Source organism: Aspergillus welwitschiae (genome assembly GCF_003344945.1).
Source record: "Aspergillus welwitschiae strain CBS 139.54b unplaced genomic scaffold BDQ94scaffold_40, whole genome shotgun sequence".
NCBI classification, from domain to species: Eukaryota; Fungi; Ascomycota; class Eurotiomycetes; order Eurotiales; family Aspergillaceae; genus Aspergillus; species Aspergillus welwitschiae.
In genome coordinates, this window is record NW_020798734.1 from 155,218 (window position 1) to 181,008 (window position 25,791).

At 53.1% G+C, this 25,791-nt stretch overlaps 8 protein-coding genes across 8 annotated transcripts; 5 read left to right on the forward strand and 3 right to left on the reverse strand.

The window, feature by feature from the left end:
* Positions 1-479: 479 nt before the first annotated feature.
* Positions 480-1,334, reverse strand: BDQ94DRAFT_174254 (uncharacterized protein; the record flags this gene model as incomplete). Its single annotated transcript, XM_026772307.1, has 1 exon — positions 480-1,334. The coding sequence occupies one exon, from the start codon at positions 1,332-1,334 to the stop codon at positions 480-482; it is 855 nt and encodes a 284-aa protein (XP_026622024.1).
* Positions 1,335-1,957: 623 nt separating this feature from the next.
* BDQ94DRAFT_174255 (uncharacterized protein) lies at positions 1,958-2,335 on the forward strand (the record flags this gene model as incomplete). The annotated part of the gene is made up of 1 exon (XM_026772308.1): positions 1,958-2,335. The coding sequence occupies one exon, from the start codon at positions 1,958-1,960 to the stop codon at positions 2,333-2,335; it is 378 nt and encodes a 125-aa protein (XP_026622025.1).
* A 1,240-nt stretch (positions 2,336-3,575) lies between these two features.
* On the forward strand, positions 3,576-6,981 carry BDQ94DRAFT_183071 (DUF3659 domain-containing protein; the record flags this gene model as incomplete). Its single annotated transcript, XM_026774318.1, has 4 exons — positions 3,576-3,720; positions 3,772-6,134; positions 6,203-6,726; positions 6,858-6,981. 4 exons carry the CDS (start codon positions 3,576-3,578, stop codon positions 6,979-6,981), a joined length of 3,156 nt encoding a protein of 1,051 aa, XP_026622026.1.
* A 653-nt stretch (positions 6,982-7,634) lies between these two features.
* On the forward strand, positions 7,635-13,620 carry BDQ94DRAFT_183073 (putative NF-X1 finger and helicase domain protein; the record flags this gene model as incomplete). The annotated part of the gene is made up of 10 exons (XM_026774319.1): positions 7,635-7,648; positions 7,709-7,973; positions 8,010-8,181; positions 8,215-8,291; positions 8,328-8,378; positions 8,409-8,483; positions 8,523-8,547; positions 8,587-8,735; positions 8,769-8,802; positions 8,845-13,620. 10 exons carry the CDS (start codon positions 7,635-7,637, stop codon positions 13,458-13,460), a joined length of 5,478 nt encoding a protein of 1,825 aa, XP_026622027.1. The 3' UTR covers positions 13,461-13,620.
* A 171-nt stretch (positions 13,621-13,791) lies between these two features.
* Positions 13,792-15,547, forward strand: BDQ94DRAFT_151196 (NAD(P)-binding protein). Its single transcript, XM_026767718.1, has 5 exons — positions 13,792-14,306; positions 14,372-14,560; positions 14,623-14,906; positions 14,959-15,428; positions 15,482-15,547. The coding sequence occupies exons 1-4, from the start codon at positions 13,839-13,841 to the stop codon at positions 15,080-15,082; spliced, it is 1,065 nt and encodes a 354-aa protein (XP_026622028.1). The 5' UTR covers positions 13,792-13,838; the 3' UTR covers positions 15,083-15,428; positions 15,482-15,547.
* On the reverse strand, positions 15,210-16,996 carry BDQ94DRAFT_183077 (M20 family metallo-hydrolase). The gene is made up of 4 exons (XM_026774320.1): positions 16,773-16,996; positions 16,378-16,695; positions 15,482-16,309; positions 15,210-15,428 (listed from the first exon to the last, which is right to left on the reverse strand). The coding sequence occupies exons 1-4, from the start codon at positions 16,925-16,927 to the stop codon at positions 15,353-15,355; spliced, it is 1,377 nt and encodes a 458-aa protein (XP_026622029.1). The 5' UTR covers positions 16,928-16,996; the 3' UTR covers positions 15,210-15,352.
* Positions 16,997-17,019: 23 nt separating this feature from the next.
* Positions 17,020-21,667, forward strand: BDQ94DRAFT_183079 (pyridoxal-phosphate dependent enzyme-domain-containing protein; the record flags this gene model as incomplete). Its single annotated transcript, XM_026774321.1, has 2 exons — positions 17,020-19,430; positions 20,037-21,667. The coding sequence occupies exons 1-2, from the start codon at positions 17,219-17,221 to the stop codon at positions 21,665-21,667; spliced, it is 3,843 nt and encodes a 1,280-aa protein (XP_026622030.1). The 5' UTR covers positions 17,020-17,218.
* Positions 21,668-22,747: 1,080 nt separating this feature from the next.
* On the reverse strand, positions 22,748-24,832 carry BDQ94DRAFT_183081 (TPR-like protein; the record flags this gene model as incomplete). The annotated part of the gene is made up of 1 exon (XM_026774322.1): positions 22,748-24,832. One exon carries the CDS (start codon positions 24,830-24,832, stop codon positions 22,844-22,846), a length of 1,989 nt encoding a protein of 662 aa, XP_026622031.1. The 3' UTR covers positions 22,748-22,843.
* Positions 24,833-25,791: the final 959 nt, after the last annotated feature.

Consider the following 25,791-nt stretch of genomic DNA (forward strand, 5'->3'; position numbering starts at 1 on the left):
GGAAGGAATGAAGGAAACGAGAAGGAATGACACGCGTGTATCCCATTTACTCGCGATCAGGTGATACGGAAGTTGGCCTTGTTTCTCAGGTCCTATGTCCAGTTCTACGCCGGAACATACAGCACTGCTGGGGCGAGCCGGAACTTGGTCCAGTGGCATGTTCCCATGTGCGCTTTGAAAGCCTATGGTAGTCATGATGTATGAATTGTTACTTACTACTCATCTTACGCTTCTGCGAATTGGACGAGTTTAACGGAGAAGCACAGATACTACTCAAGATACAGGCAACGCCTTCATTCCTGCGCCAAGCTTCTACTACCCAATTCACCCCTGAAGTCCCCCTCAAAAAAAGGATTGATACATAGCAAGTGGCCACCAAAATTCCAAAATGTACGTGGTCCATGATACACAGTCCTTGACATCCAGAAGGACCGGACTGCACCCGTTTCAGTTACTGCAAGTCTCTCAGTCAGCAGATTTCAAACTGGCATAAACGAACTCGCACTCCAACCGGGAAGAAGACGAAGAGAACAAAGGGAATGGAAAGCAACATACAGGAGCTGGAGCGTAAGATCACCATGGATCTTAGCCTTGAGCTGTACCTCAACGTCCAAATTCAAATCTAGACGCAGGCGCAGCTGTTCATCCTTCTTCTTCCCAACTTCCTGTTGTCCCTGCTGCTGGACTTGAGTGTCATTTCTACCCCCCATAATGCTTCGGCCCAGCGCCTTTCCGGCCGTGTTGCCGAGCGTGCCGACAGCTCTGCCGGCGGTGTTCTGGGCCAAGTCGCCAACACCTTGGGTGAGGTTCCCTGGCACATCCCCTACATTGCCTAAAGCGGGCAGCGCCAGCGCCTGTTGCTGTTCACGTTGCTGGCGTCTCATATCTCCTCGCTGGCCGCGTCGACGGGTCTGTCGATAATATGCGTCTGCACTGGCAGGGGTGGATGATGACGGAGAGGATACACTCTCAGTCACGGATATGACGGATCGCTGCCGTTGCAGTGGCTGCTGTTCTGGTTGGAGTTGTGGCTGTTCTCCTTCACTCCAAGATGTGGATCGGGTATCCCGGTCAATTTGTGTTTCTTCAGTGTCTGGGGACGGGTCCATAGTCTCAGTTTCTTCTGGCGCTTCTGCTACTGCTGCTTCACCCGCTTTTGCCGCTTCTGCAGGCGGTTGTTCAGGTTCTGGGGCAGGATCCACCGATTTTGATGCGTCTGATGGACCACCTCGTCGCTGGAGCTTTGGCGGCTTTCGCACCCGATCGGGGTTTGAACTGGAAGGCACGTTCTTTTGTGCGTCGATGGTTGGACTCTGTTCTACAGCGTCTGCCATTGGCTAAGTAATGGACTGTAGATACGATCGACAGAATATGTTGTGTGGTGCGATGGGTAGATTAATGGTTATATAGAATAAACAGTGGTCGTTTACCATACAGAATGGAGGTCACGAATGGCGAAAGAGAATATCCATCTGTTAGGTGTGAGGCGAATATGAACTGATGTCATGGTCCAATCCCAAGGGGCGATACGATGCCATCCGGGGTTCCCCCTTCTTGTGTTCCAGGGTTCCGGATGACCCCTAGAGTGGACGCGCATTCGGATTTCCTTTATTTACCGGGTCAACCCGTGATGATGGCATTATTCAATGCATTCAATAGGGCTTAGACAATGGTTCTTTGGTAGCCATGACCCACTGTGCGGTCATCGGTGTCGGCGCTTCGACTGTACGTTCTGGACTCGGCGCGTACATTCTTTGCGAAGTTCGCCTCCGTGATCGTTCTATACATTAAAACCTATTCCTTCTCGTCTGTCCCTCCTCAATATTACCCTTTATCGCAGTTCTAACATCTCAAGGAATCCGGAAATACTACCGACGACGACAAGAAACACCGTTAGTTGCGACCTATCGACAGAAACAGCGGCGAAGGACCAGCGACTAGCGACTCCCAAGCCAATATGGCCCAACCCGCAAATCCCCAGCCATCACCAGCTCTGCCAGTAAGAACACGGGAGCAGCAACGAACTCGGAGAAAGAGAGGGAATGTGCTCGACGATCGTGTTCATCCCAATACTTCGACCGCACTACAGCCAGTGCGACGCCAAGCATCGCGTTCACCCTCTCCCGCCACCGATGAAGAATCAATCCTGGCAAGGGAACAAACGAGGCAAAGAGCCCGGGGAGACCTAGCGAAGAGAGATCCGGCTGGACAGGAGATGACCCAACCGTCGGAGGAAGAGGATACCGGGCTTAAGTTACGGTTGGAATTGAATCTGGATGTTGAGGTCGAATTGAAGGCGAAGATTCATGGTGATCTTACGCTAGCATTGCTGTGAGTTCTCCTCAGTGCTCGTCCATCTTAGTGCCCTACCCTTCGAATATGCGAGTATGCAAAGTACTAATTCCGCGCAGATCCTAGGGAATGCAGGGGGCTATTTGTAGATGATATATTGACGAAGATTAATCCTGTTGATATTACACTTATCGCACCGAGCCTAATGTTCACAGCATGTATATGGCAGCGTCATGGCATGTACCACCAAGGGACACCATTCTTTCAAGTTACAAGCGTAGACCGGTAGACTTCTAACGATCCACTCAATATTGTGATGAGGAGATCGAATATCGTCCATAACCAGAGTTAAATTCACTGAAATCCCGATGTGTCATGGAGCTGATCCACGGACAGGTTGCATAGATAACCAATGCATGGATAACTAGAGCTATTAGGCGTCAGATCGCAGCTGCCTAAACCACATCCAAGATTCTCCATCGTCGATAGCTCGTACACTAGATGATATTACCACTGTCGCAACTTTGACAATGTCCTTCAACCGAACTTTACTTAGTTGACTAGACCCCATCCCGCCCACTCATACCGCGGCACTGGGTTCAAAGTTCGTCGCCCATCGCGAGGAGCAGCTGGGATAGTGAACCGAGCCATAGTACGCATTAAGGCGAAACTTTAACCAGGCTAACCCCCGTGTACAGACCGACCAAATGATTCATGGGCTCAGAATGCATGGGAATAATGAGAATGGTTATCCACCTAGATACGTCATGCGGCCCTTGCCGACAGTAAGGGAAGTTATATACGGGAATGGGGAACCAAGTAGTTCTATAAGTGCGGGGAAGGTTTTGGCGTCTCCAGCGGTAAAGACGATCAGGCAGTGGTAGCCGATTTGTTTCCTCACCATCCCACGGTTTGCAAGCGCCCCTCACCCAGAAATCCTAAACGTGGCGGAGATCATAGCTTTCAGGAGACTTTTTGAGGGCACAGCCTCGTATTTCTCGGTACCTGGTGATCAGATCGGAATGACGTCTGAGTGATCGTGCTGATGTGGATCTGATCGATCTCTACAAACAGATCGACGATCAGTCAATGAAGATAGGTGATATATAGTTACTCAAGGTGCTCCGCAGTTCTGTAGTGAGTTTGAACACCAGTCTATCTAACCACTACAGTTTCTATCATATTATCTATTTTCTCCGACCAGAAAGATCAAAGACACCGAGAAAAACTTCTGGAATCTACATCTGTACGGCGTTGGCGCAGCCACTGACGCGAATCCCACAATGGCAGCTACCCATGAGGATGTAAGGCAGTTGGAGTCGCTGGGAAAAGGAGAGACTCTCAAGAAACCGTCTGCTGTACGCAAGAAGGCCCCTCCAAAGCTTGCGAAGCTAGATAAGAAAGAGAAAGTGGAAAAGCCTACCTTAGGTGAGTCAGCCATACACTAGGTTTGGCAATGGGTGTCTAATCGTTCAATAGCTGAGAAACCCGAAGAACAAGGGGAGACTGAGAAAGTGGGAGATGTTAGTGCTGGAAAAACACCTGAAGCGGGTCTAGAAGAACAGGTTGGGCAGGTGGAGGATAAAGCAGGCCGGGCAGGAGAAGAAGCAAAAGAAGAAGCAGAAGAAGGACTGGAGGGAGAGGACATGGAAGGAGAGGACATGGAGGAAGAGGAGGAGGAGGAAGAGCCGGAGCAGCAACGTGGGCCTCTCGAACAGAGAGAAGCCATGCCGCCAGACACTGCGGCAGGTTCTTCGTCCACTGCGGGGCTAGTGGACAAGGGTAAGGCAGCGGCCGTGCAACTGGGCCAGGTTGGCAAGGGCATTCAATCCATGAAGGATCAGGTCCCCACTGGAATGGTGGATCAAGTCCAACAGAAGGCCGAAGAAGGTGTGCAAGAGCCCACCGAGGGAATGGTAGAGCCTGAGAAAGAAGCAGGTCTTGGAGATGCCGTACCAAAGCCAGATATATCGGAAGTGAAGGAAGCGGCAATGGGCCTCGGGGACCTGAAAGGCCTCTCGGTTGGTGAAGGCGGGAACATTGTCAATGCAGAGGGAAAAACCATCGGGAAGGTTGTTGAAGGCGATCCAGCTGACCTTGTTGGTCAGATTGTTGATGATGATGGAGAGATTCTGGACGAGGATGGAGACTTGATTGGACGTGTTGAAGTCGTGACTGAAAAGATTGATGAACTTCCCAAGGCCGAAGAACTGGCGGAGAAGCCGCAATTGCCAGATATATCGACTCTCGAAGGCCTAAAATGTACCAAGTTCGGCAGTATTCTGGATGCTCACGGCAACCTAGTTGGGGAGCTGGTCGAAGGCGATGCGAAGAGGCTCTTTCGAGGAGGGTTTGAGCTGGACGATAAGGGCCAGTTCTGGGATCACCGCGGAAATGTTATTGGCAAGGTACAGCCTGTTCTGCCGGAGACGGAAGAAACCAGCATTTTCGAAGGAATGAAGGATCTGTATGTTGACAAGGAGGGGTGGGTGCTAGATGACAACGGTCAACGCGTTGGACAGGTAGTTGAAGGGGATGCCAAAAAGCTCGCGGGTCGCGCGGTTGATGAGGACGGCGATATTCTCGATCGACATGGAAACCTGCTGGGCCGTGCAGAGCCCTGGCAGGAGCCAGAAGAAGTTGCAGAAGAGGCGGTGGAGGAGAAGAAGCCGGATCTCAGTTCTCTGGAAGGGCTCAAGCCCACCAAGCTTGGCCTCGTGATCGGGCCGGACCAAGTTCCTCTGGGCAAAGTCGTTGAGGGTGATCCCAAGCACCTTGCCGGCCGAACCATTGCGTCGGATGGTCTCATCTGGGGCGACAATGGGGAGGTCATTGGACAGGTGGACCTGATCCCCGAGAATGAGCGGAAAGACCTCAGCCGGCCATTCCAGGGATGCATGGACCTGATGGTGAATGGGTCTGGCTGGGTGGAGGATGGCGACGGGAACATCGTGGGTCGCGTGATAGAAGGGGATCCCGAGAAGCTCCAGGGATATGATGTCGACGAGGACGGAGAGATTGTGGACCAGCATGGGACCGTCTTGGGGCGAGCTGCACCATGTGAACCCCCCGCTGAGGAGGTGGAGGCACCCGATCTGTCTGTATTAGCCGGCAAGGTGGTAAACAAGATGGGCAACGTCGTGGATACAAACGGAGTGGTTTTTGGACGGTTGGTGACAGGCAATCCTCGAAAGCTGGCCGGCAAGTCCGTGGATGAGCAGGGCCAGGTTTGGGATGCTGCAGGCCACGTTGTCGGCCAAGCCGAGCTCATTCCCGATGCCGAGCGAGAGCGGCCAGAGGGCCCTTTCAGCGGCCTGGATGGCTTGACGGTGAATAAGGAGGGACAGGTTGTCGATCCGAACGGCACACCGGTCGGTCGTCTAGTCGAAGGAGACGCTCGACGCCTAGCTGGGCGCGCCGTGGACGATGATGGGGAGGTCCTTGACTCGGCTGGGAATTGCATCGGCCGGGCTGAGCCATGGACTGCCCCCGAGGAACCGGTCAGTCCCATGGCTGGCCGTAAAGTTAATCGGGAGGGAGAGGTCCGCGATGAAGATGGTAATCTCATTGGCAAGCTCACCCAGGGAGAACTGTCGAACCTCATCGGTCGAACGATTGATAAGGATGGCTATGTCGTGGACAGTGCCGGCAATAAGATCGGGGAATGTACCCTGCTGGAGAATTTGCCTCCAGAGCCAGAGCCCGAGGAACCGGAAATGTCCCCCGAGGAGCGCGAGAAGCTGGCTCAACAGGAAGAGGAAAATGAGCTGGCCAAAAAGATGTGCTCCATTATTCAGCAGGCTTTAGATTCCTTGGAACCCATGTGTCGCATGATCACTCAGGTAGGCACTCTTTTCCATCCATGAGCATCTTGTAGGTGAATCATCTTGCTAATGCTGAATCCAAATAGCATATTGAAAAGGCCAATAGTACACCCAAGGATGAGCTGGATGAAGAGGCACTGGTCAAGGAGGTGAAACCGCTAATCGAAGAGGCTGGCGCCATTTTGCAGGAGTGTAAGGGAGCCCTGCGAGCCTTGGATCCAGATGGTCACATTGCTGCCAATGCCAAAGCCCGCAGTGCCTCCCAAGAAGCCACCCCACAGGAGCATCATCTAGCCGAACTACTGAAGGACTTGACCAAGCTAGTGACAGAGACGATCGAACGGGGTAAGAGTCTGATTGCCGACATGCCCCATGCGAAGAAAGAGATCAACCCGCTCTGGGCGCTGTTGTCGGAGCCTTTGTTCCAGATCATCGCGGCCGTCGGTCTCTTGCTCAGTGGCGTTCTCGGGCTTGTGGGCAAACTTCTGAACGGTCTGGGTCTGGGAAATCTTCTTCAGGGGCTCCTGGGTGGCTTGGGGGTGGACAAGCTTCTCGAAGGTCTGGGACTGGGGACCATCACGCAGGGAATCGGGCTGGGTGGGAAGAAGAAGTAGTGCTGTATATCTCTATGGATTGGACTTCTCTAATCTGTCTGATTCGGGCGATTATGTGTCTTTTCAGTGATATCTTCATTGAATGGTTTCACTGCTTTGCGGACAGGGCGTGAAAGTGAGCTGGAAGTGAAGGGAAGAAGGATTCGGAAAGTCTGTTTCCAGCGATTCCGAGTGGCTGCAGGAAGGGATTTCCGACGGTTGGCCCTGATACACGCAAGGGCCCCGTCAGAGGTGTAATATCTTTAAAATGATCTTAGCCGCCAATACAAGACACTTTGTCACATGAAATGCACTTATCTTTCCTGACTGATAGAAAAGGGCGCCAACTAGAAATGACATCAACATACATGGGAGCCTCGTGGGAGTGGCTCAGCACTGCCCCTTCAGCTCTACAGCGAGACACTCGCTAGGTGCACTAGTCAGTGAATGCCAATCGAGCTACCCCAACAGCCACACAAAAGCATTGTGTGATTTACTATCTGTTGGCTTCACTGACTGACGTGGGCCAATGGTGTTGCTCAGGTCTACTTAACCACCGCAGCGACGCGCCCACAAGGCGCTTTCCCTCTCTTTCCCCTCATCGTCTCTCCTGCTGCGCAAGGCTGAGGCAGCTAGTGGCAGTCGAAAGCTCTGCTACTTTTACCATCCAGAACTCTCACTTATTAGTACTTGTTTTCTATCTTCCTTCCGGTTTTGTTCAGTTGTGTTACTCTTTTGTGTTATTGAACCTCGCCATCTCCTCACCTCCGTGGTAACTCCCAGACTGCATCCGGATATCTCCCTTTGCATATTCTGCACTTGACATCTACTCGTTCATCTATTTGGCCTATTTCCTGGTTCTGAAAGATCCCTGTTTTGTTCATCTAAAACGAAAAGAGAGATACAGATTTGCATATACACCGTTATGGCCAACCAGAAGTGAGTGCAAGTCACTCGCAGACAATCTATACAGATCAATCACTGACTTACCGGCTCCAGGATCTGTCGCAATTTCGCTCGAGATGGAAAATGCAGGTTTCGACCCTGCAAGTTTTCGCACGATATTCCCCGCGACAACAACCGGCATGCGCCTCACCAAAAGACGAAGAGAGCCGAGCCACCAGCTCCCAGCGAGAGCGACTTTCGCGCCTGGAGACGACACCTGTGGGACCCCAACCGGGACTATCCCTTGGGCCATCGGCTGGGGACCTTTCTGCAGGAAGCACAACGCCTGATCGATCAAGATGTCGGGGTGCAGCAAGAAGTAATCCGCGCCCTGGCTGGGGAAGGCGGCTTGAAGCGTATGAAGGAGTTGATTGACGAAAACATCCTGACAACCCGGTCGCCTACACAGAAGTCGGCCATCTTCACGCAGCAGGTGTTGCCTTTTCTAAGCATCGTAACTCACCCTGGTGTGCGGGACTCCCTGGTCCTCGAACAGGCTGTTGGAACGATTTATGCGTTTCTCTACGGTGTGGCGGGCAGACGGGCACTGGACCTGCTAGGCTTCCTGGCAGACATCCTATCATCCGACAAGCACCAGGTCAAGGAGACTCAGATCGACTACCTCGAAATGTCGCTTGTGACTTTCTGGCACATACTTGAGCTGAATTCAGAGGCATACATCCATGAGGGCCTCAAGCTGTTGGCCAACAGGTTCCAGTCCATCGTGAAAGAGTATGAAGACTTGCACATGCAGAGCGCCCTGTTCAAGGTCAAGGTCTACATGCAACGGATCCTGCATCGACTCAGTATTGGCGCTGCACTCCCGAGCGTAGCCTCCTCTGAACAGCCAGCCGCCCAAGGCGACAAGCTACCCTCATCATTCATCGTCCACCGTACTCCGCCGGGAGGACGCCACGATAATGATTCGGCAGACATCTGCGACATTCAGATCCTGCCCACGTCTGAAGAGATTCTATCCCCTCATACCGAATATCTGCCCGTGAAGGACCCTCGACAGTGGCATATCGGCGGTGTCGCTGGACTCCTGGATCGCAACTTCCGATTGCTCCGTGAAGACACGGTCGGGCAGTTGAGAGACGCCATCCACAATCAGCTTCACCCCACAACTACAGCGCACCCAGGACGTAGTAACCAACTCCGGACCTACGCATATTCGAACGTCAAAGTAGCTTCCTTGTCTTTTGATCGACACGCGGGGCTGCAATTTGTGATCCGGTTCCGTCAGCTGGCGCAGGTGCAGGGGCTGGGTGTCAAACAGCGTGAGGAATGGTGGAACCAATCTAAGCGCCTACAGAGTGGTGCCCTTGTATGCCTATTTGATCAGCGTGGAGGAGACGTTCTCTTCTGTACGGTGGCTGAGCCGCCCAGGTTGCCGCCTGGCACCCCCAAGCCCAAGGACCCCCCTTCTCTCTGGAAGGAGAAGGATGTCGCAACAGTCGCATTGGAATTCATCGACCCTACAAACCATCATGTGCAGTTTGTTCTGGATCGTTATCGTCCGCGTGGCACCGTCTCACCGGTCACCCTGGTGGAGTTTCCCGGCATTCTGCTACCAGCTTTTGCCCCAACATTACGCGCGCTTCAGAAGATGAAGCGCAGTGAAGACCTGCCGTTTGCGAATCTGTTAGCTCCAGCGTCCTCCGAGAATTGGGACCAAGTGACAGAAGTGCATCCGCCGGCGTATGCTCTCAAGCCCGGATTCAAATTCGATCTTAGCTGCTTGATGACTGACGCGACCGAGCTGCATCTCCGTCCCGGCCAGGCTTTTGACATGGAGACGTTCAAAGATAAGTCCATCTTGGACCCAGCTCAAGCCGTCGGCCTTATAAACACCCTCCAACACCAAATAGGGCTTATCCAGGGCCCTCCCGGCACAGGGAAGAGTTATACCGGAGTTGCCCTCATCAAGGTGCTACTAGCCAATGCGGCCAAAGCCAAAGCCAATATTGGCCCAATCATCTGTGTCTGTTATACAAATCATGCCCTCGACCAGCTCCTAGAAGAGCTGCTAGAAAGGAAGATTACCACACAGATTGTTCGAATTGGATCGCGCTGCAAGTCGGAACGTGTGGAGCAACATACCTTGAACAAACTAGTCCACAAGCCTCCGCAGACCAAAGTCGAGAAGAGTTCGATCTATCACCTCCATGTCCAGCTCGAGGAGTGCCAAAGGGAATTTGATGGCCTACGATTACATTTCGAAGGGTCTGAGGGGAACTTGAAGTGGTTTCTTGAGCGCTACAACCCCAAGCACTATCGCCAGCTTTTCAGCACCGATGAGCAGGGATGGATAAGGCCCAAGTCAAAGAAGGGTAATAACGCATTCCACCAGTGGATAAACAGAGGATTCGAGTCGACGGAGAAGCCCCGATCTATCGGTGTCCTTGAAAATATAAATCTTGAACACATGAGTGTCAGAGAACGGCAAATGGTCTACGAACACTGGCTCACGGAGAATAGACGTCAGAAGCACGACAAAGCTAAGATACTGGTCCAGGAACAACGAAGGAGCAAGGAAGAGATGAATGATGTTCGACACGAGGTTGATCTGCGATGTCTCCGGCAGGCACAGGTTATCGGGGTTACGACCAGTGGCCTCGCTCGGAACCTCAAAATGCTTCGTCGCCTTCAGTCCAAGGTTGTGCTGTGCGAAGAGGCTGGAGAAGTATTGGAGGCTCATCTCCTAACAGCCCTTCTGCCTTCCGTCGAGCACGCCATTCTCATTGGGGACCACCAGCAACTCCGCCCGCAGATCCAAGACTACAATCTTTCTCGGGAGAACTACCGAGGTGGTGAGCAGTATTCTCTGGATCAATCGTTGTTTGAGCGACTGGTGGATCCTGGCGAGGACGGGTCAGGGGTGCGAATGCCGTTTAGCACGTTGGAAACGCAGCGCAGAATGCATCCCTCTATCGCACAGCTGGTCAGGGACACCTTGTACCCTCGCTTAGAAGATGCTCCATCGGTTTTGGAATACCCGGAGGTATGCGGGATGCGCCAGAGGCTGTTCTGGTTTGATCATCAACACCCCGAAGCCGGCAATTCCAGTACAGATGCCGTGAACACCTCACACTGGAACGCGTTTGAGGTTGAGATGACCACCGCACTAGTCGCTCACTTGATCCGACAAGGCTGCTATAGGGCGGGGGAAATTGCTGTATTGACCCCTTACCTGGGACAACTCCATCGGCTCCGACGCCGGCTCAGCGAGTCGTTTTCCATCGTCCTCGGCGATCGTGACCAGGACGATCTGGAGGCAGCGGGGTTGAATGAATCAGACGCAGATACACATGCTCCGGTGTCTCAGTCAACTGCACTACAGACCGTTCGTGCAGCCACCATTGATAACTTCCAGGGTGAGGAAGCCAAGGTTGTGGTGATATCGTTGGTCAGAAGCAATGCCCAGAGACGCTGCGGGTTTCTGCGAACCTCAAACCGTATCAACGTCCTGCTGTCCCGCGCAAAGCACGGCATGTATATCATAGGTAACGCTGCTACGTCCATGGATGTGCCGATGTGGCGGCAAGTCGTGGAAATCTTGAAGAGCAAAGACAACTTTGGAGCTCAGCTCAAATTGCAATGTCCACGCCATCCAGATTCCCCTATTGCAGTTTCGGAGCCGGACCACTTCGTGCAATTTTCTCCAGAGGGCGGTTGCAATCAGCGTTGTGTCAACCGATTGAAATGCGGTCATGCCTGTAAGCAGAAATGCCATTCGACACTGCTTCACAATGCAGTCTATTGCCAGGAACCCTGTCCACGACCTTTGAAGGGATGCGATCATGCTTGCCCGAAGCACTGTGGCGATAAGTGTCCTCAGCGATGCCAGGTGACCGTCTTCGACGCCAACCGGCACCTTCCCTGTGGACATGCTGCGGCGGAGCTTCCATGTTGGCAGGCGCAGGATCTTTCAGAGGTCAAGTGTCCAATGCCCGTGGCGAAGCAGGTGCGAAGGTGCAATCACACGGTGACAGTGCCCTGTCATGTCGATGTCGGGATTTACACGTTCAATTGTCCAGCGGTGTGTGGAGCCATTCTTGCCTGCGGGCACCCTTGCCGACGCAAATGCTGGCAGTGCACTCGGTATGAGGCAGAGGATAAGGTCCAAGTCACCACCCACGGGCGGTGCGAACAGCCGTGCGGTCGCAAATACTCGGCATGTGCACATAGCTGTACTCGAATCTGTCACGAGCCGGAGCCCTGTCCGCCATGTGAGTCCCCCTGCGATGTTCATTGTGGCCACTCCCAGTGCCCCAACAAATGCTGTGAGCCCTGCGTCCCCTGTGCCGAGACACGATGTCCATCGTCGTGCCCTCACGGTGCATGTACGCTGCCCTGTGCGGCTCCTTGTGACAACGTTCCTTGTTCCAAGCGCTGCGAGAAACTTCTGGCTTGTGGCCACCAATGTCCCTCTATTTGTGGCGAGATATGCCCCCAATCTTCGTTCTGTCAGATATGTGCTGCCCCGGAGGTCAAAGACCGCGTTGTTGACTTTATCCTCGGTGAGGCCTATCATGAGATAGATCTCAACGAAAACCCCTGCATCTTTCCTCGATGCGGACATTTCTTGACTATGGAGAGTATGGATGGCCAGATGGACATGAAAGAACAATACGAGCTGGATGCAGACGGTAAGCCGGTTGCGATCACCGCGTCATCAAAGCCATTTTCCGTCGAGGACGTCAAAAGATGTGCCACCTGCCGAGGATCTTTACGGGATATTTCTCGGTACGGTCGGCTGGTACGTCGGGCCATGTTGGATGAGGCCACAAAGAAGTTTATTCTGTATCTTAACAATGAATATGTGCCCATGGCTCAGGAACTGCCAAAGCTGATTATCGGGCTACCTGAAGCCAAGAATTCGGCTGGGTCCTCGGCAATGTTCCAAATTGGCGAAGCCATACGGATCGAAGGCTCCGGTAGCCAACAAATCAAACACTTGGGGGATCTCATGAAAAAGAACAAAATCAGTCGCTGGGATGAACTGGTCCGACTGAGGAAACGCATGGTGAAGTACTATTCCCGGGTCCAAGTGGAAGAGCAACCGTTCAGTCGCGTCCAGTACCTGGTGGAGCATGCACGGCGAGTGAAAGAGGCCCAAGGGACGTTCAAGTTCAACGAAAGTGTGCTGCAAACGAAGGGTGTTTTGCTGGCGAGCGCGCTTCTCATCCGACTGGACATTGCACTGCTCGGCGACTTTCTCTCGCTTTACAACGCCGCAACTCCACTGGCGACCCGGTGCGAACTATTCGTCAATCTTCAGAAAAATATGGATGACTGCCACGGCCTGATTCAGCTTGCCAGCGAGCTGCATCGAGTCGCCCATCAAGTCGAGGGGTACGTCTTCCTTGCACAACTGTGCGCGCTGCAGCGATCACACATAAAAGAGATAGCGGATGCGGAGAGTCGGTTGGTTGAAGGACGGGATGCCCTGGATGCTGCCGAGCAACTTTGTAAGCAGTATCCAGGCCAAACTCAGGGGTTATCGGAAGAGATTGAGAGCGCCAAGGCCATGCTGAGAGGCTCGACTTTCTATAGCGCCGTCTCCAACGAAGAACGCATGGCGGTAATTACGGCCATGAACCGCGAATTCAGAGGCACCGGACATTGGTACTATTGTCCAAACGGACACCCCTTTACGATCGGCGAGTGTGGAGGTGCGATGCAAGTCTCGACGTGTCCCGAGTGTGGTGCTCAGGTTGGGGGCCGGGGCCATCAAACGGTCGACGGCGTTACGCGTGCGAACGACTTGGAAAACAGGGTTGCAAATCTGACAATTGGATGATGTGAGGTTAGACAAGGACGTACTTGAAGGTGTTGCGAGCACAGCTGTTGGCTTGTTGTCTTGTGTTGTTGATGTGTCAACTTTGTAATGTTGGTGCGTGATAGGCTACATAATGCACATAGAGGCATAAAATTCAGAATTAATTGCTTGTTGTTATGTGTGTAATTGTTCTAATTCTCTAGAGTTCTATTCAGGTCGTTGGTTTTATTAAGGCCGACTCAGGGTGACTCATGTTGGCTCATGTTGATGGAGGATTACTCAGTTGTCGGAACCTCTTACCAAGCATGATTTCCATCCCCAACTCCCAAATAGTATAAAATGAGCAGCAACCCAACTACAATCACCTATTAATCAACGCATACTTCCAAGTACAACAACATGACTACCAGCCATCCCCACAACATCCTAATCACCGGAGCCTCAGGCTACCTGGGAGGAACGCTCCTCTCCCGCTGGCAAGCAGCCCAACTACCTTCCCACGGCACCCTGTATGCTCTCGTGCGAACCGAGCAACAGAGCCAGGCCGTGCAGCAATGCGGCGCTACTCCTTTATACATCAACCTCGAAGACGACCAGAACATTATCAAGACCATCATTGACCATGAAATCTCCATCATTTACTTCCTCATCGACGCCGCCAGCGCCCGCACCCAAGTCCCCATGATCCAGGCTCTGGGCCAAGTGCGCGAGCGCACCGGAAAGACCGTCCATTTCTTGCATACTTCTGGTGCTAAGCTATTTAGTAGCCACGCGGGACATCCGACCGATCATGCATTCGCGGATGCTGATCCAGGGCTGTATGAATTGCAGAGGACTGCGAAGCCGTCGCATCCGTGGCTTGGGCCGGTGTGTGCCATTTGCTTCCCCTTTCTCTGCCTTCACTAGTGGATTAATTACTTACTAGCATTTAGGCCCTGGAGGCGAATAATACCGTGATCGACACAGCAAAAGCACATGGAGTGCGCAGCTACATCTTCATTCCGTGTGTGGTCTACGGACCGGGAGAAGGGTTCGGGAACCGCATCTCCATCCAGACGGTCGCGATTGTCAAGGCGGCTCTGAAAGCGAAGCGTGTGTATCGGGTGGATTCGGGACGGCCGGTATGTATATTGATTGACTCTTTGTTTGTTAGTTATGTGATAGCAAGGCTAATGGGGGACAGGTGTGGCCCGTCGCTCATATCCAAGATACCGTCAGCCTGTATCTGGATCTGCTGCGGAAAATGCTTCTCGAGGAAGCGCTGGATTCTGGAAGGCGGGGGTACTATTTGGCTGCCTCGGGCACGGTGGCGTGGGATGATCTGTATAGTGCTATGGCGCAAAGGCTGGCGGAAAGGGGAGCGATTGAGGATGCTACGGTGGCAGATGCCAATGATGCTGTCTTGGAGAAGATAGGCGAGGCGCTGAGTCGTCCCAAGGACTTTGTGCCTGTGGAATTGGGCGGAGGGTGAGTTTATCCAGAGGCTCTGTTGAGTGTGACCATTTACTGACGTCGATAGATGTGTGCTGGATGCCCAGCATGGACGGCAGATTGGCTGGCAGCCGCAATACAAAGCCGAGCATGCTCTCACCGCTGCAAAAGAGGAGGTGGATTGGATCTTGGAGCATCTGGACCGGGTCTGAATGGTATAGACATCGTAGGATGAGCAATCGACCCGTGTGCGTGAAGGATTCTATTTAGCGATTGACACTATGATTACATATAAGCTCAAGGAATAATATCAAGCGCCAAACAGGACTAGCTATGGCGAATACAACAAGACCCTCTAATCCCAAACGGACGAGAAACATTCAGTAATATATCGTATATGGAAAGTAAACAACAACACAACCCATGCAGCAGTTATTGAATTCTTTTAACGCAAGGATGGTGCATGACTATTGGCCGTCTCTTCAGGCCTTGGAAAGCTCTCCTCTCATGCGGTCATAGTTGACCACAGCTTCCAGCAGCGTCTGGGTACCGAGAGCACTACACAGAAAGATCAGCAAAAGTATCAAGCACGACAAGCGATGCGCACTTACCAATCAGCCGGACTACAATACTCCTCAGGATGATGGCTGACACCCTCCTTGCACGGCACAAAGATCATCGCCGTGGGACAGTGCCGACTGGTATACACACTATCGTGGCCCGCTCCGCTAGTCAATGGCATCCACTGGTCCTTGCCGACCAGCTGCGTAGCTGCGTCCTGGATAGCGGTGATGCAGTGCTCGTCAAACTTCACCGCAGCAGAGTCCGTGTCCAGCGTCCAGTCCAGCGAGACGCCCTTGCCGTCCTCCAGTGCAATCTCAGCAAACGCCTGCAGACATTCGTCCTGCACCGTGTTCACCACAGCATCCAGGGGATGGCGGATGTCCAGGGTGAAGGTCACCTCGGAGGCGATCGTGTTGGTGGATGAACTGCGCGGCAGCTTCATCACGCCTGTGGAGGCGAGTGCCCCATGCCGTTTGGCAATGGCATTAGAGACCACAATCATTTTGGATGCAGCGAGAACCGGATCCCGACGCGCTGCCAGTGGTGTCGTGCCGGTGTGGGCATCACGACCACCCACAGTGATGGTGAACCACCGGTATCCCTGCGCTCCACGCACGACACCCACCGATTTGCCCGCCTCTTCGAGAATCGGACCCTGCTCGATGTGCAGTTCGAAGTGAGCTCCCAGCGGATATCCAGTAGCTGGGTCATGGGAGCAGGCCACCGAACCGAGGAAGCCGTGACGCTCCAACTCCGAGCGCAGGGTCACGGCCGGGTTGAAGATGTCTGTCAATCCCCAGGCTTTCTCGAGGGGGATTTCTCCTGCCCAGACACCTGAGGAGCACATGGACTTGGGGAATCGAGCACCTTCCTCACTGTAATAGACTCAGTCATAAGAATGATGGTGTAGCAAGAGAACGAACAACGGTGGGGAAAGACGTACTTAGTCCAGTTAACCAGTCCAATGTCGAAGTTGGTACGGAATCCATTCTCCTTCATGGTGCGCAAGACCTCCAGGGCCGCGAGCACACCCAGAATCCCGTCATAGCGACCACCCCTGGGCTGAGTGTCTAGATGGCTGCCCATGGCCGTCATGGGCGCGGGGGATCCCAGAGACCCTCGCTGTCTGGCAAACATGTTGCCCATCTGGTCCACCGTGACGGTGCAATCGAGCTTCTCAACTTCCTCTCGCAGCCAATGGCGCACTTTGGCATCATCATCGGTCAGGCAGAGTCGGGCCATGCCAGTCTCTGTCGGTCCCCTGCCGTTCAACCCCGTCAGACTGAATGTTCCATCCCAGCAAAAACAGGGAAAGTTTCTATCGGGCGCATCACTTACTCGCCGTAGCGATGAGCAGCTCCCCATTCACACGTTTGATGAAGAGTCTCCATGAGACGATCCGGGTTGATGCGGAGACCTGAACCCGACGCGGTGGACAGCCAGCGGCGCGAGGCCGGGCGCGATAACTGGCGGGTGAGTGTACGGCCAAACATGGTCGGATGGGAGATGTGCAGCTGTGATTACTGAACTCTACAGGATTTTTTCCGTCTGACTGGAGATTTATACCCAGTCATTGGATATACATGTATTAGAAAACGTGGGAGGGATTGAGTTTTCGGGTTTGCCTCTGCGCCTTCTGGAGACAAGTTGAAGGGAGGGTTTGTCGCGAGAGGGCGCATCCCTCTCGGCAACCGGGAATGAAGGTCTTTTTCCCGGCCGTTATATAAGGAATTGCACCACTCGGTCAGTGGGATGAATAACAACCAAGACGATATCCCATAGTCATGTCAGCTTTCCGCAGGCCCATCTACGTGAATCCCAGCTCGTCCACGACCTCACCGGCGGGATCCCCCGGGGCGCTGGCCTTCCACCAACAGTTCCCCGGCTATGCGCCGAGTCCACTGGTAGCGCTGCCCGCCGTGGCCGAGGAACTGGGCGTGCGCGCTGTTTACCTTAAGCAGGAGAGCAACCGCTTCGGTCTACCCTCCTTTAAAGTCCTGGGCGCCTCCTGGGCCATCTACCAGGCCATCCGCTCCTTTGTAGAGTTACCAGAGGGCACACCACTTGACACCTTGATCGAGCGGGTGCGCGCCCAGCCCGCCCCTATTACCCTTCTTGCGGCCACTGAGGGCAACCATGGCCGTGCAGTGGCCCGCGTCGCCCAGCAGATGTCGCTCCAATGCCGCATCTACGTTCCGTGCACGATGCACACCTATACCCAGGAAAAGATCCGCTCCGAGGGAGCCGAAGTGGTGGTGGTGGATGGGGACTACGACCACGCCGTCGAGACAGCTGCCACGGCCGCCAACCAACTGTCCCAGAGCATCCTGGTGCAGGACACGGCGTTGGAAGGCTACGAAGAGATTCCGGCCTGGGTGGTGGAGGGCTATGCCACCTTGCTCCAGGAAGCCGACACCCAGCTGCACGCCCTGGGCCTGCAGAACAGTCTCGTTGTGGCTCCGGTGGGCGTGGGCTCCTTCGCCCAAGCCGTGGCCACCTACTATAAGTCGCGCGACACGCCTGCCACCGTGGTGGCCGTGGAGCCGGATACCGCACCTTGTCTGACTCACAGCTTGCAACAAGGCCACCCAACCTCCGTCGTCACCAGTCCCAGCATCATGGCCGGCATGAACTGTGGCACCGTGTCGTCCGCCGCCTGGCTCCTACTGCAACAGCTGGTCGACGTCAGCCTCACAGTCTCGGACTGGGAGAGCCACTGCGCCGTGCAGGACCTGGCTGCCCAGTCAATCGACGCCGGCCCCTGTGGTGCCGCTTCGCTGGCGGCCATCCGTCGGCTCAAGGCGGAGGCTACATCTCCCTCGGCCTTCTTTTCGCCGGATTCTGTCATTCTGCTGCTCAGCACCGAGGGCTCTCGCCCCTATGAGGTGCCAATGGATGTCTCCATGGATGAGCCGGTGGCACTGACGCAGTTGCTCACGCGGATCAACTCCTCCAATCCCACTCTGTCCAAGACGCAGGGTGCCGGGGAATCGGGCATCACCAACTACCTCTGTGCCTGGTTCGCTCATCGTGCCATCGAGCACCACCGCATCGAGACGGCCCCCGGACGGCCTTCTGTGGTGGGCATCGTCCGTGGCACCGGCGGCGGAGCGTCGGTTATGCTGAACGGACATGTCGACACAGTCAGTTTGACCACCTATGACGGCGATGCGCTCACAGGACATCTGGGGGTAAAGGATGGGAAGGAGGCCGTGTTTGGCCGCGGCACGTTGGATATGAAGGGCGGTCTGGCAGCCGGGCTCTCGGCCCTTCTCGTGGCCCGGGAGCAGCGACTGGCCGGGGATGTAATGGTAGCAGCAGTAGCAGACGAGGAGGATGCTTCGCAGGGCACCCAGGACGTGATTGCAGCTGGCTGGCGGGCTGATGCGGGGATAGTCCTCGAGCCGACTAACATGGCCATCGCGCACGCGCACAAGGGCTTTGTGTGGGTAGAAGTGGAGATTCTAGGCCGAGCGGCCCACGGCTCCCAGCCGGCGGATGGGGTGGACGCCATCTTGAATATGGGCCACCTGCTCCAGGCATTGCGCGAGTACCAGGCACAACTGCCGGTTGACCCGGTGCTGGGACCGGGGTCATTGCACTGTGGAGTCATCCAGGGCGGAGAGGAAGTGTCCTCGTATCCCGCCAGCTGCACACTGACTCTGGAGTACCGTACTGTGCCGGTGCAGACCAACGAGAAGATTCTGGCCGAGCTGGGTGCCATCTTACAGCGACTGAGTCAAGAGCATCCCGACTTCCAGTACCGAGAGCCGCGCACCACGCTCTGGCGCCCTAGCCAGCATGTTCCCAAGGATCATCCTGTGGTGCAGCAATTGGTCCAGTTGGGTGCGGGTGTTCTCGAGAAACCTCCCCCAGTCCAAAGTGCTCCGTTCTGGTGCGATGCTGCATTGCTCACCGAGGCAGGGACCCCGAGTGTGGTGTTTGGCCCATCGGGGGCAGGCTTGCACTCGCGCGAAGAATGGGTGGAGGTGGATAGTGTGCGGCAGCTCCGGGAGATTCTGGGGCAATTCATCCAGCAGTTCTGTAAATAGAGATGATAGAGACAGATGATAGAGACAGACACTATGCATATATGGGACAGGCGATGTAGAAGAGCAAAAAAATGCAGAATTGGAACACCTTTCGCAATCGCTAGTACTATTCATGTGATGTGATGTGCCCGATCGGCGAAGTTCATGGCGATTAGTCATGCGGTGACTCAAGCCTCAACCCCTCAGGCCAATCACGGGCTGAATTCGCCGACGGCTCTGCGAAACCAGCAGGCGGTGGAGGGGGGGAAGGGGCCCGGAGTGTCTGCCCGCCTTCCCAAATGTAGCAGCTCTTCCCTTGTTCTTTTCCAATTCTCCTCCTCGTCTACCTTTCATGTCGAACTTCTCTCTTCCCTTCTCTTGTGGACTGTCTTCCATCCTCTTCACCATGGCATCTCCCATAGTTCACTCGTCCTAGAAATCTGCTTTCGGTGGTCTGTCACCCTATAACTGACTACCTTTTCCCACGTCATGGCCGAATCCTCCCATCCCCCTCCCCCGCCATCCACCGACGACGACCACTGGGCGCCCTGGCTGCCCTCCGCATACCCAGATGCTGTCCCAGGCTTGGTAAACGCGGAGGCGCTCTCATTTCTGTCTCCTTCTTACTCGCAGAATGATTGCGGCTCGCTGGACATGCTTTCCCCCGATAACTTCGGGACCTCGCAGCCGGATCCAACTGACGACACGACGATCATCCCCCCGCCCGATGACTATGTCAATGTCTCCCAGTGGCTCGCTGGCGCCTATCGGCCTCCTGTCCCCTGCACCTACTGTCAACAACACCGACTGCAGTGCCTTGTCATTCGCACCACCCCGGCCAATCCGAACCACGTCACCGCCTGTTCCAGTTGCGTCGCGCTCTTCCGCGAATGTAGCCTCGCCCGTGGCGAGAAGCGTCACCCTGCAGGCTTCGAGACCGTTTCCCCCGTGTTCAATCATCTACATGGCGTAACCGAGTGGACCGAGGAGGAGCTGTTCCCCACTCCGCACGCATTTCCAGTGTCGGCCTCATCAAATGACCAGGTGCAATCAGCGCATGGCCAGGAAAGAACAGAAGAGGACGTACAGCAGAAGCCGCGGTTCTCTCGAAAAGGAGCCAAGATATTGCGGGATTGGCTGTATCGCAATCAACACGCTCCGTATCCCACAGACGAACAGAAAGCTGCATTTGCCCAGCAGACCGGCCTCACTGAGAAGCAGATATCTACTTGGTTCGCCAATGCCCGGCGGCGCCACCGGATGGTCCACCGCACCTCCCGACCGAGTCAGATCTTCCGGAGTGGCTCCCCAATGCCCATCGCTCGGTCGGCGGCCTTGACTCCAATGGAACGCTGGCAGCGATCCCCGCCGGACCAAGAGCCTGTATCCGAGTCGGTTATTCAGCAAGCTATTGCCGCTGCCGACACGGATGCTCCCTGGAATCACCCCAGCACCTCTGGCAATGCAAGTCCCAGCTCTCACCATTTCGCATCCTCCATCTCGAGCATCGATAGCGAAACGTCGCTGGCTTCGTCTGAGAGTTTCTCATCCGCCTGGAGTCATCAGTCCGAGAGCTATGTGCCGTTCCCACTGTCGGATGGGCGGCCGCGATCCCAGTCCCGTCGCAGACGGCCCAGACGCCAGTCGGCAGCGGCGAGCCCATACCAGTGTACCTTCTGTGTGGACGGTTTCAAGAAAAAGCATGATTGGGTCCGTCATGAAAAGAGCGTACACCTGTCGTTGGAGTCGTGGATATGTAGCGTGGGATCGGGCGTTCTGGATCTGGCCGGCTCGGAGGTATTACGATGCGATTTCTGCGATTACTCTCCACTTACTGAATCACATTTCTCGACCCATGAGTTCGATGTGTGCGCGGATCGTCCGCTATCGGAACGTTCCTTCCGACGCAAAGACCACTTGATCCAGCACTTTCGCAAATTTCATCACTGCACGACGGTCCCCGCCCTACGCGTTGAGGCCTGTCGCGTTGTCACGAACGATGTGCAAAGCCGGTGTGGATTTTGCCAAGTAGTCTTGTCGACGTGGGCAGCACGCGCAGATCATCTGGCGGAGCACTTCAAGAACGGACGGCGCATGGCGGACTGGTCGGGGGACTGGGGGCTGGACCCCTTGTACCAGGCCATGTTGCGAGATGCCGTCCTACCCAAGGATCGGTCCGTATATTCCGAAGGGGGTTCCTGACCGTCTCAGATGTCATTTCGCAGATGTCATAGCCTTTAACTACCGTCTGCCACTGTGTGGGTGGTTCTCAAACGCCTAGATGGTTGGGTAGAACTACTCTTCGCATTCTCAACTCATTGATAAGGGCCGTGACCGGCGTCTACCCCTCAAAAGTTCAAACCCGATAATCATACGCAGGCCGACTACGTGCGGGCGATCAAGCCATCTAGACTAGGTCTCCAGTGGGCTCGTCCCTGCGTGAAGATGCATTCGAGGTCTACCTGGGACGACGCCATCTCTTCGATTTTTACCGGTACAGGCCCTCTTGACTGAAATTTGATCTGCATATTCGCGGCATGTCTTGGCCGGTCTCTTGCGCCACTAATGCCCGACAAAATTAGTGTGCACCTTTGGTGCCGGGTCTGGAGACAACTTAACGTAGAGCAGGACCGTGGAGGACGTAGGATGTATCCAACCCTTGGTCTGTAAGATCCGTGTCATAGTCTATGCAAGGTTTGCAACCTTGTTTCTAGATAGCGTCCCAGTGATGCGACTACATAAAGACAATTCCTGGTATCCAGCAATTGGACTGCTGCCAGGTACTTAACATTGTTCTTTCTTTTCATCAAAGCACTAGCACAACCTGCCTGAAGAAATACAATATTTGCAGTCATTAAAATTCATCTTCTGGTTGGATCAAGAATACCAAACCTCCATATTGGCGACTTTGACGACTTGTCAGTCAGACCTACAACCTCCGGCATGAACCACATTCCAGTATATAGATAATCATGTATGGTTGGACCTTTGACGTTGCCAATCCAAGGTTATTACTACTAGTAGTTATCAAGCAACTGCAATCTGGCATTGGGTGGATCCAATTTCATAAGTTCAAGTGAACCTGTGTTGATCTATCGGGTGGAACTCTACTAATATATAGTGGAAGTTCTTTGAGATAGTAATTGCGCCATATTCCTTCTCCCGCCCATCACTTATACTTTATATGAAGAAATCGGCCCTATATAAACTGTGGGAATTCTAATGAAAATACGTATACAATGCCTCGCCCCCAGTGGATTAGGTTTGCCATACTTCAAAGAGGATCAGGATATTTCTTAGTACTAAGTACTTTTCTTTAGAGCTGCAATACTTCGTTCTTTATTTTCTCAGTCTTCTTAAGCTTGTCTTGCTCAAGATCTATTCACTCATGACTTGCTCTGCTTGGGACAATCTATTCCTCATTTCTGTAGCCTTCTCAGACCTGCCTTGTTGAGAATATGTGAGACTAAGATTTCGCATACTTTGACGAGAATAAAAATGTTGCTCACCAAATACTTCTCTTTGCAGCTGCAATACTCTCTCTCCTATTTTCTCAGCCCCCTTAAGCTTGCCTTGCATATTCCATTTCAACACAAGCATGCTTATATGTCGAAACACTTCGGATCCTACCTCCTCGGCCTCCTTAAGCTTGCCTTGCTCACGGTATATTGACATAATGTTTGCCATGCATTGCAACACTATGTCAACCACTTTCTCGGCCTCCCCAAGCCTGCCATGCTCGCATATTGGCACAAGCTTTGCCATGCTTTGAAGCACTTCGCCCCCCCATTCCTCAGCCTCCTCAAGCTTGCCTTGCTCGCGGTATATAGACACAAGGTTTGCCATGCATTGAAACACTTCATCCCAAATTTTCTCAGTCTCCTTAAGCTTGCCTTGCTCGTGGTATCTCAACATAAGATTCCGCGTGCTTTTAAGAATATCAGAATATTTGTCAATGAGTATTTTTCTTTCCAGCTGCAATAGTTTGTTCCCCATTTTCTCGGCCTCCTTAAGCTTGCCTTGCTGACGGTATATTGACACAAGGTTTGTCATATTTCGAAGAGTATCAGGAGATTTCTCACCAAGTACTTCTTTTTGCAGCTGCAATACTTCACTCCCCATTTTCTCGGCCTTGTCAAGCCTGCCTTGCCGGAGGTAAATTGACACAAGGTTCGCCATGGTTTGAAGAGTGCTAGGATGTTTATGACCAAGTATTTCTCTCTGCATTTGCAGTACCTCAATTCCGGTTTGCTCAGCTAACTTTGATTGGCCCTGCTCATTGTATAGCTGTGCGAGACTGGCCACTCCTTCAAGAACGTGGGGGTGCGTATTGCCAAGGTTCTGTCGCCGTAGTTCCAGTACCCTGATCGCAAAGGCATCTCTAGGTGTAGGATGGCCACTTGAGGTCCGTGGTCTCCTGAGGCCCAACATTTCCTGTAACGTATGTTCGATGGTAGAGAGCTGGTGTCTGGGGTTTCTCTCTTTGCAGATTGCTTCCAGTACCTCGATATATATGTCTTCCACAGATAGGTTGTAGTCCGCCTGGATTGAGTTTTCCGAAGAAAGACCAAGCAGTGCATACACTCTATCCCTTACATCTGAACTTTTATGTCTTCCATACGTAATTAGCAATTCCGAGAGGGGTAAGTGCGGGTCATCTTGGGGAAGGTTATCCCATAGCGTTTTCTGCGCGACCATTACCGAACCTATACACTTCGAGATACCGAATGAATCATGACGGGCGACATGGGTTTTTATCTTCTGGCGAAGAGATGCCAATTGATGCCAAGTAAAGCTATTTGTGCCGCAGTAAAATATGACGTCTTTTGCGAGCATGAGCTCTTGGACGATCCATATGCGACTCCAATACGGCTGCTCCAGTAGACTTTGTAACGCTTTCTCCAAGGATGATGTGGTTCCTTTGGCTGGTAAACCTGGATTTGCGATATATCTAATGGCGAGGTCACTGGAATCAAAGCCTTGGCCTAACCATACCACCGTGAGTGTTGCTCCGGCATATATATCCCTCATCATGTTGACTTGGTGATTCCGCTCCGAAATACTGGACTGATCGATACATATAGCGTCAATCCAGAAAAGCTGCCATCTCCTGCAAGAGTTCATAGTGCTCAGAAAATTCCAAAGATTTTCTTGCACGTAGAACTCCGCATCGTCCAACTCAATCGATAGCCTGCTTTGCGGAGAACCCCAGGTGTATGATAAAGCAACGTAAGACGGACGGCATTTTTCGTCGACAACATGTAGTCTGCAGCGAACCGATTCATGCGCTGCAGATGGCAGCAATTCGAGAAGCCTAATGCATTTAGAGGACGGATCTAAAGGAGAATAGGCGAAAGCTTGCGCCATTTGACCGATGAGAAATGAATTGCTTCGCACTAAGCTTGTTGAACTTGTAATAATCTGACCCAGTACTTGTTATATCATTCTTCGTTGACTCGTTAGGCATCTAGTCGGGCTGACAAAATCCTAGCCTCGCAGCCACATGATGACGTGGTCATATGTGACTCGATCTGCAGGGTCAGCATTACTAGACACAGCCTACAAGCGCCTGCACTCGCAGAGCAATCCCAAAACTGTCCACAAAACTGGATCATCTCTGTTATTCAGCCACACAGATACTAAATTTTGCGTCGTTTAACATAGTTAACAGTGGATCATAAAACGGACGTTCTGGATCACATTAAGCCATAGCATAATAGAATCTAATTTCTGTACACTGTTCTCCCACAGCTCACTGGGCCGTACTTTTATACCGTTTCGTTTCACCCCCAGCGCTTAACGTTGCGTCTGTCGTCAACTCACTGTCAGAACACAGAAAGAAAACATTATCCTGTCCGAAAAGCGAGTGGCATACTAATTTGTTTCGAGAGCCGCTGATGCTATCGGAGCAGATTCCGGCGTCAATCTCACCATCCCATTCACGAAGCATTCTGTTGATTACTGAGGAGGTTCCTCTTTTGTCAGGCTTTCTTGACGAGGGTCAGTGTCCTTGATATAATTAATAAATATAAAGACTGCAGGCTTCTTTGACAGACAAAGAAGATCTTGTCATGTACTAACCTGTCTATTTAAAGTAGTCCAATCAATGTCAGATTTCTCTAAACATTTTGTAAGATCACGCTGTGAGCGGTCATTAACAGGAACCACGACCGAGGTATCGTCTGACTTTATATACAGGTTATGATTTTTACTCTGACGCAGCACGCGTTCAGCCTTCTGCTTAATCCGCTACCAGTATGAACTGGGTGCTGAATCGCGGTCTTCTTCCATATCCTTAGCTGAGACCCGATTGTTGAGCATCATCT

Bases quoted from the DNA above. Each gene is read 5' to 3' on its own strand.
- BDQ94DRAFT_151196 (XM_026767718.1), top strand. From the start codon at position 13,839: ATGACTACCAGCCATCCCCACAACATCCTAATCACCGGAGCCTCAGGC. The intron at 14,307-14,371 runs GTGTGTGCCATT...ACTAGCATTTAG, and splicing joins CGCATCCGTGGCTTGGGCCG to GCCCTGGAGGCGAATAATAC. The intron at 14,907-14,958 runs GTGAGTTTATCC...TGACGTCGATAG, and splicing joins CCTGTGGAATTGGGCGGAGG to ATGTGTGCTGGATGCCCAGC.
- BDQ94DRAFT_183077 (XM_026774320.1), bottom strand. From the start codon at position 16,927: ATGTTTGGCCGTACACTCACCCGCCAGTTATCGCGCCCGGCCTCGCGC. The intron at 16,696-16,772 runs GTAAGTGATGCG...GTTGAACGGCAG, and splicing joins GCTGCTCATCGCTACGGCGA to GGGACCGACAGAGACTGGCA. The intron at 16,310-16,377 runs GTACGTCTTTCC...AGTCTATTACAG, and splicing joins GGACTGGTTAACTGGACTAA to TGAGGAAGGTGCTCGATTCC.